This window comes from Phodopus roborovskii, unplaced genomic scaffold, assembly GCF_943737965.1.
Source record: "Phodopus roborovskii unplaced genomic scaffold, PHOROB, whole genome shotgun sequence".
Classification (NCBI taxonomy): Eukaryota; Metazoa; Chordata; class Mammalia; order Rodentia; family Cricetidae; genus Phodopus; species Phodopus roborovskii.
In genome coordinates this window covers 8,955,455-8,970,497 of record NW_026126558.1, presented here as the reverse complement: position 1 = coordinate 8,970,497, position 15,043 = coordinate 8,955,455, and the positions used below count along the sequence as shown (strand labels likewise).

At 48.5% G+C, this 15,043-nt stretch overlaps 1 protein-coding gene across 1 annotated transcript in view; it reads left to right on the top strand.

The window, feature by feature from the left end:
- The window catches only part of Crispld2 (cysteine rich secretory protein LCCL domain containing 2), a 55,531-nt gene extending 44,867 nt beyond the window's left edge, over positions 1-10,664 (top strand). The window contains exon 15 of the mRNA XM_051201585.1: positions 8,165-10,664. Coding sequence (XP_051057542.1) covers positions 8,165-8,219 — 55 coding nt within the window. The 3' untranslated portion in view covers positions 8,220-10,664. The remainder of the gene's footprint in view (positions 1-8,164) is intronic.
- The last annotated feature ends 4,379 nt before the right edge of the window (positions 10,665-15,043 follow it).

Below are 15,043 nucleotides of genomic sequence, written 5' to 3'. Positions count from 1 at the left end.
GTGTTTTCCAAATAGTATTTTACGTCTAATTAAAATAATATTTATTTATTTTTATGTTTACTGCATGTGTGTACACTCACATATACCACAGCAGCATGTGGAGGTCAGGGGGCGACTTGCAAGAGTCTCCACCACGTGGGTCCCAGGGATGGAATTCCTGTCAGGCTTGGCCGTAAGCGCCTTTACCTGCTGAGCCATCTCAGTCTCCCTGTTATTTTTATTTTGTTTATCTGAGATAGGATCTCATGGAAACCAGGCTGGCCTCCCACTCACTGTGTAGATGAGGGTGACCTTGAATTTCGAATCTTCCTGTCCCCTACTTCCCAAGTACTGGGGTTATATAGGTCCTTGCCACCCACTCCTAGCTTGGCAAATGTCATTTCAAATCCTGAGTGGCATGGGGTGCTGCTCACACTGGCTGGTGTGACAGCTTTGATTTCACAATGGTGTGTCGGAGAAGGCTTCCTGGAAGTTGTGAAAGGTGGGTGTGTAGAAGTGAGATTCTCCAGGACAGCTTGTTCTCTCAGACTTGGGGCCTAGGCTGGCTAAGCCACATCCTTAGAGAGAGCAGACACCCAGATAGATGCCTGTCAGCCCAGCACTCTTCTTTGACCAGGGTGACAGATGAGTTCCCAGTCAGTTTTGAACAGTAAACCGTGGGCAGAATGGGGTATTCAGGCACGTTTTCATCTGGCTGTGGAATTGTTCAGTCAACAGTATGAGCGACTCTGAGCACTGACCTGGGGACTGAGGACAGGCATGGATAGTAGAGATAAAAATCTCCATCCTAAGGGCCAGCAGACACATAATGTGAGCCACACAGGACCCCAGTCACCCTAGTAGCCACAGTAAAAAATAAAGAAGAGAGATGTTTGCTTGCATTTGATTTGAAGCCCAGTGTTTATAATGTCCCTCACGAGTGAGTATTGGGCAAATCTGGATTTGCAAACGTGGAAACTGAGGCTCAGAGAAAGGGATACAAATGGGGGCTGAGACTGGGTCTGCTTCAGTTGTTTTGCCCCCCCCACACACACACACAATCTGGCCCCTGAGGCAGAAATTCACTATGTAGCTCAGGCTAGTCTTGAGCTTGTGATCCTCTTGCCTCAGCCTCCCAAGTGCACACTCTGGTAGCAAAGCAGGGCTGGACACACATGTCTGTCAGGGGAGAGCTGCATATATGTGCCTAGAGCTAGCAATGGCTTTCTCTCCCACCCCCTTTTCCCTCCCTTCCTTATTATACTGGGATTGAACCTAGGGTCTCACCATCCTAGGCCAGCACTCTTATTATGGATCCTCATCTCCAACCAGTCTCTTTTGCATTTTATTTTGAGATAGGGTCTCACCAAGTTTCACAGGCTGAACTTGAACACGCTCTGAAGCCCAGATAGGGTTTGAACCAAGGATCCTCCAGCCACAACCTCGAAAGTAGCTGGGAACACAGGCCTGTATTACCATGCTCAACTTCAGTATCTCTTAGCAATAGGAGCACAACCACACTTTTCCATGGCCAGAGTCATGGACCCCTCTGTGTCCCAGGATTTTCTGACTCCCCAGGGCTAGCCGCCAACCTGTAGAGACAAAGGTCATGCTGCTCCAGAACCAGCTATTCCCTCTCTTACTCCAGGCTCTACTGGAAGGTTCCAGCAAGAGCTTTTCCTCTCAAAAGGAAGCTGTTCTGGGCTGCCCTGCCTGCCCTGAGGAAGGCCTGATTCCCAGTATCTCTGCAGTGCCACAGAGCAGCTGTGCCCTGGCCTTCCATGGGGGCCTCCAAGAAATTTTTAAGAGGTAGTAAAAACAGTGAGTGTGTGTGTTTGTGTGTGTGCAAGTGTGTGTGTGTGTGTGTGCAAGTGTGTGGTGTAGTGTGTGTTGTGGTATGGTGTGTGTGTGTGTGTGTGTGTTCAGAGGATAAATGTAGGGACTCAGTTCTCTCCTTTTACCTTGTTGATCCAGGGTCTCACTTGTTTCTGCTGAGTAGCATACTCCATATTAGCTGACCTGTGAGCTTCCAGAATTCCTCTGTCTCTACCTTCTGTCTAACAGCTGCAGGAGTGCTGTGGTTACAGATGAGTTCTGGCACATTGGCTTCTTACTTGGGTCCCAGGGATAAAACACAGGTTAGCAGGCTCACATGGCTAGCTCTATTATCCGTGTATCCATCTCCTGTGCTCTAGTAGTGAAAATATTTTTTTTTTTTTTTTTTTTTATGTTTTAGACAGGGTCTCACTGTGTAGCCCTGACTGACCTAGAACTCACTGTGGCCTCATGCAGAAATCTGCCTGCCTCTGCCTCCCCAGTGCTAGGATTGAAAGGGTATGCTGCCACGAGAGGGCACCATACAGGCAGCATGGCCCAGCACACCATGGGTGTGTGTCACCATACTGCCTTCTGGGTGGCACAGGGCACTCACGCTGCGGACGGATAGCTGTTTATTTACCAGCATGGATGGCCTCATATCCCGCTGTTTCCTTCCTCGTTCTTACCACACTAAGCAGAGGAGGAACGACTTTGTGCAATTGCACATGCTCCCAACAGGTCCCTCGGGTAATCCAGCCACAGCCACCTTCTTATGTCTGCTCTCACTGCCTGTGGAGCCCTTCCCGCCAATGGCTTCCTGCTCTTCTGGGAACAGAGTCCCCCCCCCCCCGCAGGTGCCCAGAAGCACCTGCTCCACCTGCAGCACCCCCCACCACCACACTTCCCCCTCATGGTCTTTTCTGTTTCTGGAACATGTGGAGGCCATTTCTACCCCAGGGCCTTTGCACTTGCTGTCTTCAGGCCCTGAAGCTTCTCATCTCCCTGTGTGCCTGTGGCTGATCCTTCCTGCCATTCAGATCTGAAGACAAGTGTGTCTCCCTGGGGGGCACCCTTCCCCCTCCTGACGTTGCCCTTCCCCAACTCCAGTCTGCTTGTTTCTTTCCTAAGTCATCCCTCTGTGGAATTTCCTTGTACATGTTTGTCTGGTGGAGGCTCCTTGAAGGGCAGCATCCATCTGTTTTGTTACCACCCCCACCAGCAACATACTGAACCCAGATCCTGGCATGTACTAGGTCCACAGTAAACAGTAGTTGAATGATAGATGACCTGTCGAGTCTAGCAAGTCATTTAGAACTAGCTGAGAGATCTTTGGTGCCTTTTATCAAATTCTTTATATTTGACTTTTCTTTCTTTCTTTTTTTTTTTGAGATAGGATTTCTCTGTGTAGCTCTGGCTGTCATGGAAATGATCTGTAACTTAGGCTGGCCTTGAACTCACAGAAATCCATCTGCCTCTACCTCCCAAGTGTTGAGATTAAAGGTGTGTGCCACCGCCACCTGGCTGTATTTGATTTTTATGAAAGCAGTAATCCCCAGGACTGAGAAGCAGCTAGGCAGCTAAAGTGTGAAAGCATGAGGGACTGAGTTCAGATCCCCAGAGCTCACATAAAGCTGGGTGTGGTGGTCATGTTATAAAGGGAGCAGGGACAGATGACAGATGCTGGATACCTCGCCCAGCCAAAAGGGCTAACTCCAGCTTCAGTGAGAGACGCTATCTCAAAAAGTAGGGTGGACCTGGGAGTGGTGGTTCACACCTCTAATCCCAGCACTGGGGAGGCAGAGGCAGGAGGATGTCTGGGAATCCAAGTCCTGGTCTACAGAGCAAGTTTTAGGACAGTGAGAGCTACACAGAGAAACCTTGTTTAGCTAAACCAAAACAAGAAAAAAAAGGCCCCCCCTCCAAAAAAAAAGGTAGAGAACAATTGAGGGAGACCCCCCACGCCAATTTCAGAGAAACAACCTGAAAGTACTTTATACTGTCCCAGACATATGTGGGGGTCATGAGTTGACCCATAAAGAGCATCTGAGGGCCAGGTTGGGAAAGGCAGGGCTGGGGAAAGATTCTGACTTATCACTCTCTACACACCTTCCTCGGACATACACAGCAGGCAGGCGACTGACCTGCTTAATGAGTGTCATGGCTTCAGGGAGAGAGTGGAGGGGGCCAGCATTCACATGGACCCCTCCGCTGGCTCCTTGTTGCAAGCTGGGCAGAGTACTCTGAAGTGCTCCTGTAGCTCCAGGCAAGATGCCGGGTGCTCCAGCCTGGTTGGCAGCCTCAGGGCTCTCTTGACAGGGTTGAGCGTGCCAGCATCAGCATCCTACCAGAACCTTTTCCAGCTCCCTTGTTCTTTCCCCCACGTGGCTTGTCCACATGTGTGGCAGACAGGGAGCACGTGGCAGTGGGCGGTTCTCCTAGCTACTACTCAGTGGACAGAGCCCTGGGAGCTCTTCAGCCTGAAATCCAAGGAGCAGAAGGCACTTTACAGAAACCAGCCCAGCTGCTGGGTAAACCTGGCCCTGGGCAGCTGCTTGTCTCTCTCAGCTTGGCCTTGGCAACCCCAGGGAGCATCCCACCATGTCCTGGTCTCACACCTCTATGCAGCACCATGTCACTGAACATGCCTATCTGATACGTTTTTCCAGGGTTCAGCCCTGGGGTAGCCAAGAGCATGAGGCTGCCACGGGGAAGGCAGAAAAACAAGCAGGAATTCCAAGCAGCTGTTCCCACAGGACTGTAGCTCCCTGGTGGACCGCCCAGGGCCTGGCCAGCTGTCAGGTCTAGGAGTATGGTCCAATCTGGGATCTCCTGCTCCCGGCAGAGACCCTACAGGAAATGGCATTGATAAATCACGGCTGGGCTGTTTAGATCACGCTCAGGCATTTTCTTAATCTGCAGTGTGTATGCTGCAACTGTGGACACCCTTCCCCACTGAGAATGGAACCTTAAAGGTTAACTGGGCCACCCTGCACGCCTCCTCCAGGAGGTATCAATTAGTGCAATGTTTATGAGAAACATTTTGGCAGCTATCAAGATCTCAGATGCACCCATGCTTTTATTATTATTGTTGTTGTGATTATTTGTAGTGCTGATGGCGGAGCCTAAGCCTTGTACGTGCTAAGTAAGCACTATGTCACTAACTATATTGCCATGACCCCAGCACTCATGCCTGCTTTACCCTTTGGAGACAGAATCTTGCTCTGTTGCTCATGCTACCCCAGAATCCATGATCCTTTTGCCTCAGCCTCCCGAGTTCTAGGTTATAGGCATGTGCCGCCACATTTGGCTCACATCCATACTTTGATCCAGTGATTCCATTCCCAGGGGTTTCAGGACTCACAAGTGGATGCATGCAACCTCGACAGTGATGGCCTTGTCTGCCAATAAAATGACTAAAAAGAACTCAGTCTTCATTTGTAGAGTCCCAGATAAATACAACTTAAACCTGTCAGAATACTCTGCAGCTGAGAAAACAGGCTAAGAACATTCTAACAAGGTATGGTAGCCCATGCTTGTAATCCCAGTACACGGGTACCTGAGGCAGGAGGATTGCCACAAGTTTGAGGCCAACCTGGGCTACATAGCCAGAACCCATCTCCAAAAACAAATAAAAATAAAATTTTGAGTTATGTTATTAAGTGAAGAAAGCAAGATTTGGATCAGTGTGTGTGTGTGTGTGTGTACAAACATGAGAATATGAAATGTCTGTGTAGAAAGTAGTGGGTGGGGTATGAACTTAGGGAAGCAGAGCTCACTGTAGAGCAGGAGGGCTGAAAAGGAAGGGTTTCCCTCCTTTACAGTGCATAGCTGTGTACAGGGTGTTCCACACAATAGCTAGGACTCTGCTTGTCCATTAAATAGTGTTCTCTCTCTCTCTCTCTCTCTCTCTCTCTCTCTCTCTCTTTCTCTCTGTTGTATGTGTGTGTTGTATGTGTGGTGTGTGTGTGTGTGTGTGTGTGTGTGTGTTCAGAAGGTCTCAGAGATCACACTCAGGCCATCATCGGGCTTGGCAGTCAGGACTTTCACCCACTGAATCACCTCCCTGGCCTTTATTTTCCATTTTAATTTTGCTGTAAAAAGAGGGCCACTTAGCTAAAAATTGACAGGCAAAATTGTGAAATTGGGCCAGGTCTCCTACCATGTATGAAAACAGACTCAAATGGATGGAAGGCCTAAAACTTGAAAAGCTCTCAGAAAGAGCGTGTGTGATTATGAACTAGGTATTGCTTTCTTAAATACAACACCAAAAGTACAGCTGTGAAGAACTGATGAATTAGCGATTTTAAACTTTCCCATCTTAAGTGACATCATTAAGGCAATGAAGAGAAGGGGAGTGGGGAGATGGTTAGGTGGCTAAGAGCACTCACTGCTCTTGAAGAAGACTGTGCTTGGTTCCCAGCACCCAGTTGAGTGGCTCACGACTGTCTGTAACTCCAGCTACAGAGGTTCTGACTCTCCTGTCCTCCATGGGCACTGTGGGTACAGGCCGCACACATAAACACTCATGAACACACATAAAATAAAAGCAAGGAAGTCGTAAAACAAAGAAAGAAAAATAGACACCAAGTGTGTGTGCGCGTTCAGAGAGTAAGCTGCCTGACAGCCAGCAAGAAGCCTGGCTAGGATCTGCACACCTTTAATCTCAGAACTCTGGAGGCAGAGACCAGCAGACCTCTGAGCTGTAAACTCTCCTGGTCCATAGAGAGAGTTTCTAGAGCAGCCAGGGCTATCCTGACTCAGAGAAACCCTGTCTCAGAAAACAAAACATCCTAGCTGTTTGCTGCCAAAGAGAATGGCCTCACAGGAGTACGCTGTTTGCACTGTGACAAGAAAAATTTCTCTTCAAGGGAGGGAAGGAGAGGTAGAGTTAGAGTTAGGAAGGCAGGACAGCTAGCTACAGAATGAGAGAAAAAGTTTGTAAATTGTATATGTACTAAAGGATTTCATACCACAAGTGTGCATGTTTGTGTGTGTGAGCATGGGTATGTCTGCACGTAGGCACGCCTGTGCATAAACTCTTACAACTCAACTTTGAGATAATCCATTTGAGGACCTGGAAGATGGGCAGGGCTGCAACTGTGTCAAAGCACTTGCCCAACATGCACAAGGCCTCGGGTTCCAGCTCCACCGCCATGTTAAAAAGAATTGCCAGTGCTTGGAGATCTATCTGTCTAGCCGTGTTCCAGGGGCAGCTGCTGAGCCATGCAGAGCCACTCAGCACCTGATACACTAGTGGGAAGCAGATTCAGGGCACGGTCCCGGTCCACCCATAAGATGGCCAAAGACCACAGCAGATGTCAGTGTGGCTATGGAGCCTCCAAAATACTCAGTGCATTGTGGATGGGCATAGGCACAAAGTGGTCATTTTAGAAGAAGCTGGGTTTGAGGTTTTCAAAAGGTAGATGTCGTTTAACAGCAACCTCCCTTCCAAGCATATGACTCTGTGGGTAGAAAGTGTTTGTTATCCAGAACAGGCAAATCCACAGAGGCAGAAGAGTTGGAGCATGGAAGGAAGGGAGGGTGGGGCGATCTTTGTGAACATTTATTCATCGTATGCATACATGCCACAGCACTGGTATAGTGGTCAGAAAACATGCCTGAATTTCACAGTATGTGTTGCTGTAAAGCTGTTTTTAAAATCTGGTCGAGGGTCAGGGTTGCAGTCCAATGGCAGAGTGCTTGCCTAGCATGCACAAAGCCCTGAGTTCAGTGCTGGTTCCCCAGAATTGCATAATCTGGATGTGATAACACTTGGGAGGGGGAGGCAGCAGGATCAAGAGTTTAGGGTCATCCTTATTTGTATAATAAGTTTGATATCAGTCTAGGTTGCATAAGACCCTGTCTCAATAAAACACACAAAAACCCCTGAAGAACTTAACTCCCATCAGTACAGCATGGCTTTGATTAACTGCACGACTCTGGTTGGTCTCTTGATTCCTTGCTGTCTGGGTTTCTCACCTGCATGTACAGATAGTAATGATAGCCCTGCCTTGGAAAGTATAGTGGACCCAGGACAGCAGATTCGGGTGGCATTTGATGTGAGTTACTCTTATACAATCCTTTAAATCATCTGTCAGCAAGATATCTGATCTGAGATAGATGACAGCAAATCCCATGGGCAGGGCAGGAGGGGATGCTCAGATCCAGGGCCCTAGGCCCAGAAACCCCTGAGTCAGAATGTCCCTTCGAAGCCTCGGCCTGCACTCACACCACAGTTTCCTGTTAGTACTAGTGGGCTTGTCCAGCCGGGTGTGACTTCTGTGGGCTCTGTCCTCATCGCACTGGCCCTAGCAGCCATTCCCCTGCCCACAGCTCTTGTAACCTCCCACTCCTTCTTCTCTTGCAGCCTGAGTGCTCCTCAGAATGGAAACGCCTTCCGGATCTTCGCTGTCAGACAGTGAATGTGGAGAGCTGGGGAAAAGGGGATGTCATCTACTGGGTTTGGGGTCCTGCTTTTTACCTGTACTTTGTCCTTTGGGAGTGGGGTGGTGTTACAGAGAGTCAGGAATCTTTCTTTCAGTGTCATTGAATGCCCTGCCCCTTTGTGGCCTTTGGCGAGGGTCACACAGCATCATCAGCTCATGAGTAGCATGCCATGGAGTCTCGGGTGGACAACCAATGAGTGCCCAGACTGGCCAGGCTGCGGTTGTCATCTGGTCACTCAGGAGCTGCTCACTGAGGGACTCCTTACAACGTTTGCTTTGGTGGGTGGAGGGGGAGGCGTTCAAACCTTTGAGGATACAGGTTTGAGATGTGTTGTGAATGGGACTCTTGTCCAAATAGGGATGACAGCCCTAAAGTCACAGTAAGTCCTACCAACAGGGAAATAGGTTCTATGTTTGCTGGTCAGACAGATGGGCTGCAAGGAGAGGCCCAGGGCAAGACTTGGGCTCTGCCCTGGTAGTGTCCTTGCTTGTGTCCCCAGCCCTCTTGGCAGTCACATGCTTATGTATCCAGCAGAGCTGGTCTATTTAAAGTTGGCAGCACTCCAGAGATTTATCTTGTCTTTGTCCTTGTCCGTGTGGCCTGTTTTCACATGACCTTTGGTCTCATGGAGGACCGAGCATCAGGAGCCTTCCACCCCATTCTATGTTCCTGTGGCTTCCACCCCACCCCAGGCTGGTCTAGGTGTTCTCTTCTGGGGCTTTCTTTGCACAAGGCTCCAGGTCTTAGATGTCTGCTCACTCCTTAGAACAAGGGCTGTCTCACTGCCGCTGTTTGAGTGACAGCTCAATGTCACCTTCCCCTTCGTTTGGGTGACCTAGTTTCTAGCTGTGGGAAGAATGGATTCCTGGCACATTCCTCATGGAGGTTAATGGCGTGGCTTGTGGTTGTAAAACCACCCATGACACACCAGCCACCAGGGAGAGGGGCCGGGACACACAGGAAGGACTCCTATTCCTATTGGTGCAGCTCGACTCCTGCCAGCGTTCCTGGGCTCCAAGAGTGTGGTGAGCCCTGGCTTCCATCACTTAGGAACCTGGCCCAAACCCACTGTAAAATGAAACATGTTCTTGTAAACAGCTTACTCTAGAGAAGGTGAAATCCCACCCCAGCCCTGGGGATGTTGAAGATAGCCCGTGAGTGCTGGCCTCAAATGGGGTTTCATGATCCAGCCAACTATTTCCTACGGGGGCGGGGGGAGTAGAAAATAAAACAAAACATCACCCCTAAGGGGACAGGCTGGGGAGTTGGCTTGGTGGTTAATGGCTCTTGTGGCTTCCAGAAGACCAGAGTTCAATGCCCACCTCTCACTCACAGGCTGTTCACACCCACCTGTAACTCCAAGCAATCAATGATCTCCACAGGTACCACACACATACACATGAATAAAAGTACAAATAGCTTTCTTTTTTTAAACCCTAAGGGAGTCTAAACAAAACCCTCCCCCTAGAGAGCCATGTGGAACTAGTTGGGTTAAATGTTTATTTGTTTGAGACAGAGTTTCACTTTGTAGTTCAGTTTGGCCTTGACTCATCACATAGCCCAGGCTGGCCTCCTGAGTGCTGAGATAGCTTTCCCCAAATCCATCCCTTCTGGGGAGTTTATAAAAAGCACACAACCTTGAGCCAGCCCCAGCTAGCCTTCACTGGACTTTTTCCACCTCATGTGTGTGAGTGTGGCATTTTGTAGGCATAAACTCTTCCGTCCCAGATGTTAGAGCAGACAGCTGCTCAGCCTGTGGAGGGCGACTCGTGGTTGCTACCAAACACCTGAAAATCTTCCAGATGCAAGGAGTACTGTGGGACTCTGGCTCCACTCAGCCTGTGGGGCAGGGTTGAGATGGTAAGGAAAATTGCTCTCCTCCTGGGTTTCTAGAATGAGTAACCAATACTCGTTACAATCCTATCTCCAGGGGAACTTGCTGTGTGAGCCTACACTGGGGTCCTGAGTGCACCCAGCTGGCCCTTCCACCAGGCATAGGGGTCTCGCCCATCTTCACCAATAGTTTGAAACTGGAAGCCCCTTTATTCAGGAAAAAAATGGAAATGAAACTTTGAGTGACAAGACCTTGATGTCACAGCTATTCTGCCCCCCCAACCCGTGTTCTTCAGTTCTTCCAAATTTAAAGTGACCACACCCATGCCAGCTGCATTCCCCACTCTGCCCTGTGATAGTTTCCATTTGCTTCCAGGTTGTGCCGGTCTGTTCTGAGGGGTGTGTTGACTCTCAATGATCTGTAGGCTCTCTTGGCCCGCAGTTTACTGTGTGCTTTTTTCTATGAAAAATGATATATTTTACAACTTCCTATGTACAAAAGTTTATTGTAAGTTTTTGTGCTTCGCGTGAATAGGGCCACAATGGTTGTTGCTATGGTTTCAATAAAATTGATTTGATTTCTGTCACATCCCTGTACTGCATCTTTTCTAGACACATGATTTATAAACTCATTTGTCTTGTTCCCACAAGCCCTAAGCAGCTGGTGAGGCCCAGATGGCATTGTGGAAGACCTCAGACACATTCCTGGGAAGTATGGTCAAGAGACCAGTGACTTAACAAAATGTAGGTTTTGGCATGCAAAGCAAAGATGGGAGTCAGGATGCTGTGTTTCCCATAAGCTCCAAGATTGCACTTTGAGCAAGTGTTGATCACTGGGTCTTTTGTCAAGGACATGTCAGTGAGAGCTATAATGACAAGACTGAAGACTGGGTGGGTGGCTTTAATTACAGAAGAGGGCGTGGGCATCCAAAGTCAAGGTGTGGGTAGGGCTGGCTTCCTACTTACCCACAAGATACCTTTGTCCATAGTTTGCATCCTCTTGATGTGCCTTTCATGGCAGGGCCTCTGTGTGTCCACCTGGTATCTCCTTCACTTCTATAAGTCACATCATGACCCCACATCCCGATATGTCCACTTCAGGGGTTAGAAATCCGACGTAGGAATCTAGGATAGGAAGCAATGCACCCCAAACTGGCCTGTTCTTCACAGCACGAGCTCTGGGGCTGCAAACTTGGAGGGGGTGGGCTTCTCATCCAGGGACCCTACCACCTGGAACTCTTCCTAGACACCCATGCTGAGAACTGTCACATATAGACTGTGTTTACTGCTGTAGACACCCACACACATAGCATCAGAAAGCTGGGGTGATGCTGGAAGGATCAGCTAGGGGCCAGGATGCCTGCTACCTCTCACCTTCTGCCCTCTATCAGAGGACACTGGCCAGATCACCTGAGTCAGAAATAAGAGGAAGGGTGTGGAAGGACCACCCTGCCCTACCTGTGTCATCTTTCTTAGTAAAGAGAGGGATGTGAGCCTACTTTAGGGGTCTGTTGTTGTTTGTACATAATTAGATTAGTTGTTTGGTAAGTCACTGATTAATTGCTTGGTTATTTGGTTGTTTGGTGGGTTTGGTTGATTGGTTACTTGGTTGCTGGATTGATTGGTTAGTTATTTGGTTGGTTAATTGGTTGATTGGTTGGTTGGTAACTTAGTTGATGGTTGGTGGGTTTGGATGACTGGTTAATTGGTTAGTTGATTAATTATCTGGTTGGTTGTAACTTGGTTGGTTGGTGGGTTTGGATGACTGACTAGTTGGTTAGTTAATTGATTGGTTGGTTGGTAACTTGCTTGGTTGGTTGGTGTGTGGTGGGTTTGGCTGATTGGCTAGTTGGTTAGTTGTTTGGTTGGCTGATTGGCTAGTTGTGTGGTGGGTTTGGCTGATTGGCTAGTTGGTTGGCTGGTTGGTTGGTTGGTCTGCAGTATTGGTGATCAGCTCAGGACTCTGTGCATGCCACATAACACTTTCCCTCTGGGTTACATCCCAGTCCTCAGCTTTTATGTCCCCTTACAAATGTGCCACACACATGTTCCTAGAACCAAAAGTAAGGGGTCAGAGGTCAGAGGAGGGCTCAGGGCCATGAAGGTCACCTCTACATACTTGGAAAGACTTACTTCAGGCACCAGTTAATGAGAATCAAATGTCCCACTTTGAAGGTCTGACATTAGTTGGTGACCACTGTGGGACACTAGTCAAGCAGCTGTACCTCTCTGAGCATCTGTTGTCATGCCACTCAGAGGCCTCAACAATAGTGTCCTGTGTGGTTATGGGTACAATGAGGCTGACATGAGTGGCACCGAGCACATGACAGCTGTCACACACAAGTGCTGATGTCTTTTTGCTGTGAGTGGCTGCTTTCAGTGAGTGTGTGTTCCAGGAAGACAATTCACCAAGCATAGGAAAGGAACAGCTAGTGTGCAGAACCACCATGAGTCCCTGTCCTTATCAGAGAACAGGCAGTAGCCAGAAGAGCCTGGGCCTGGGCCCAAGTCCTCCCTGTGACTCCTCTTCTCCCTCTCTGCCCTGCTCCATCACATTTGTCAGCACCGTGTCATGAATGCCAAGAGCCTCTGCAGGGAGTTGCATGTGGCTCACATGTCTTGGGCATCCTCACATCTGGAGGAGTGTGCTTTGCTTTGCCATTGATGCTGTTGATGTGGTACAGAATGCTGGCAGATGGCTTGCAGAAATGTGCCTCTACTGAGAGACTGCCAGTGTTAGGTCACAGTAAGATACAGGGTGTGGATGCTGGGCAGGGGCATTATGGAAGGGACGCTGCGTCCTTGTTTGTCACACTGGAGGCCCAGTTGGTATCCATTCTATTCACTTGCTAAGAGATCCCAGATGTGAAACTCTATTTCTTGGTGTTTTTTGTTTGTTTTTATTTTGACAGTAACACACTCTGTAGCCTAGGCTGGCCTCCAACTTGCTGTGTAGCTCAGGCTGGCCTGGAACTCTTAGTTCTGCCCGGCTGGGTCATATAGTAAGTTTGAGCCCAGCCTGGAGAATATGAGACCCTATCACAAAAAAAGCAAAATTGAAACAAAACGAACAAATAAATAATTCTTTTATATAGAGAAAGTGTCTCAGTTAGGGTTTCTATTGCTGTGAAGAGACACCACAACCATAGCAACTCTTACACAGGGAAAAATTTAATTGAGGTATCAGCTTACAGTTTCAGAAATTTAGTCCATTATCATCATGGTGGGGTGCATGATGGCTGAGAGTATGGAGGTATGCAGGCAGACATGGTGCTGGAGGAGCTCAGATCCCCACATCTTGACTCACAGGCCACAGGAAGTAGTCTGTCTCATTGGGCACGGCTGGTTGCTTTTTTTTTTTTTTTTTTTTTTTTTTTTTTTTTTGAGACTCAAAGCCCACCTCCACAGTGACCAGTGACATACTTCCTCCAACAAGACCACATCTTCTAAAAGTGCCCTTCCCTTTGGGAGCCTGTTTTTCTTCAAACCACCACAGAAAGCTTGAGACTGGGCATCCTGGTCCTAGAAAACTGTCGCTTATGGGTTTTAGCTTCTTTTATCTCTTTCCTGAGGTGAGCATTGGGGCACAGCTACAGAACAGTGGCCTTTTTATAAAAGCAGGTCATTTTAGTTCACATTTTGTTATTGTTGTTGTATAAAAGAAATCCTCAGTGGCTCAGAGGGTTTAGTCCCAGCACATGGGAAGAGGAGGTAGGAAGATTGCTGTGAGTTTGAGGCCAGTCGGTTTACATTGTAAGACCTTGTGTCAAATAAATAACTATTAATAATACTTTTTAAAAAAATTCCTGTGTGGTAGCCATACCTGGAGCCTGGGTCCTCTGTTTGGACACTCTGGTTTGAGTTTTCATAAGATGGCTGGTGAATTTGTGATAGGGAAACTTAGTGGATGTGGTCTCTATCCAGGGGCCAGGGGTCAGGTAGATGCTGGTCTCATTGGTATCTGTGGTGGTTTGAATGACTCTGGCCCTCTAAGGCTCATATATTTGAATGCTTAGTCACCAGTGGAACTCTTTGAAAGGATTAGAAGGATTAGGAGGTGTGGCCTTATTGAAGGAAGTGTGTCACTGTGGGTAGGCTTTCAGAAGCCCATGCTAGACCTAGTCTTTCTCTGCCTCTGCCTGTGGGTCTGGATGTAGCTCTCAGCTACTTCTCCAGCACCATGCCTGCTGGGTTCCCCATCATGTCCCCTGCCAGGGTGTTAATGAACTAACTCTATTAAACTGAGAATGAGCCCCAGTTAAATGTTTTCTTTTATAAAAGTTGCATGGTCATGGTGTCTCTTCTCAGCAACAGAACAGAGGCTAAGAAAACACCTAAGATAGTTTTGGTAAAGTTGCCCAAGATCACTGATATGTAGCAGTTATCAATACAGGTCAGCAACAACAGCAGCCTCTGGGACACAGGAACAGACTCCGTGTGGAGGCCTCTGGGGCAGTGCAGCACAGGGACTATCACCATGCACAGGATGGTGTGGGGCTCGCTGATCATGCTCCTCCCAGTAGCCTTACTGCATGCACATTGACAGGAAAAGCTTGGCAAGTGATGGCCCTTCAGACAGCAGGAGCTACCTCCTTACAGCACTCAACACCCAGACCAACATGACCCTTGTCCCAGTAGTGACAAAAATCTTTAACACAGTCAACTGACCAGCCTGAGTCTGCTTCTGCTCAGGCATGACCACACCTCACCCCTAAAGGGCACCCCCAGAAAAGTCAGTCATTTTAGACTCTGATGAGTAGGGGAGGGGCAGAGCTCCTCAAGGGACTTGTCCTTGAGCAGGCAGCCCAGCTGAGTGATAGTGTTTCACTCCTTGCCTTTGTCTCCAGGAGCCCCATGGTCCCAGAGACCATACATAGCCTCCCAGTCCTGAGCCCCAGGTCCCCCAGGATTCTCCCACCCCACCCCTTCATCTGTATTTTTCCAAGAAAGAAGCAATGGTGACTAT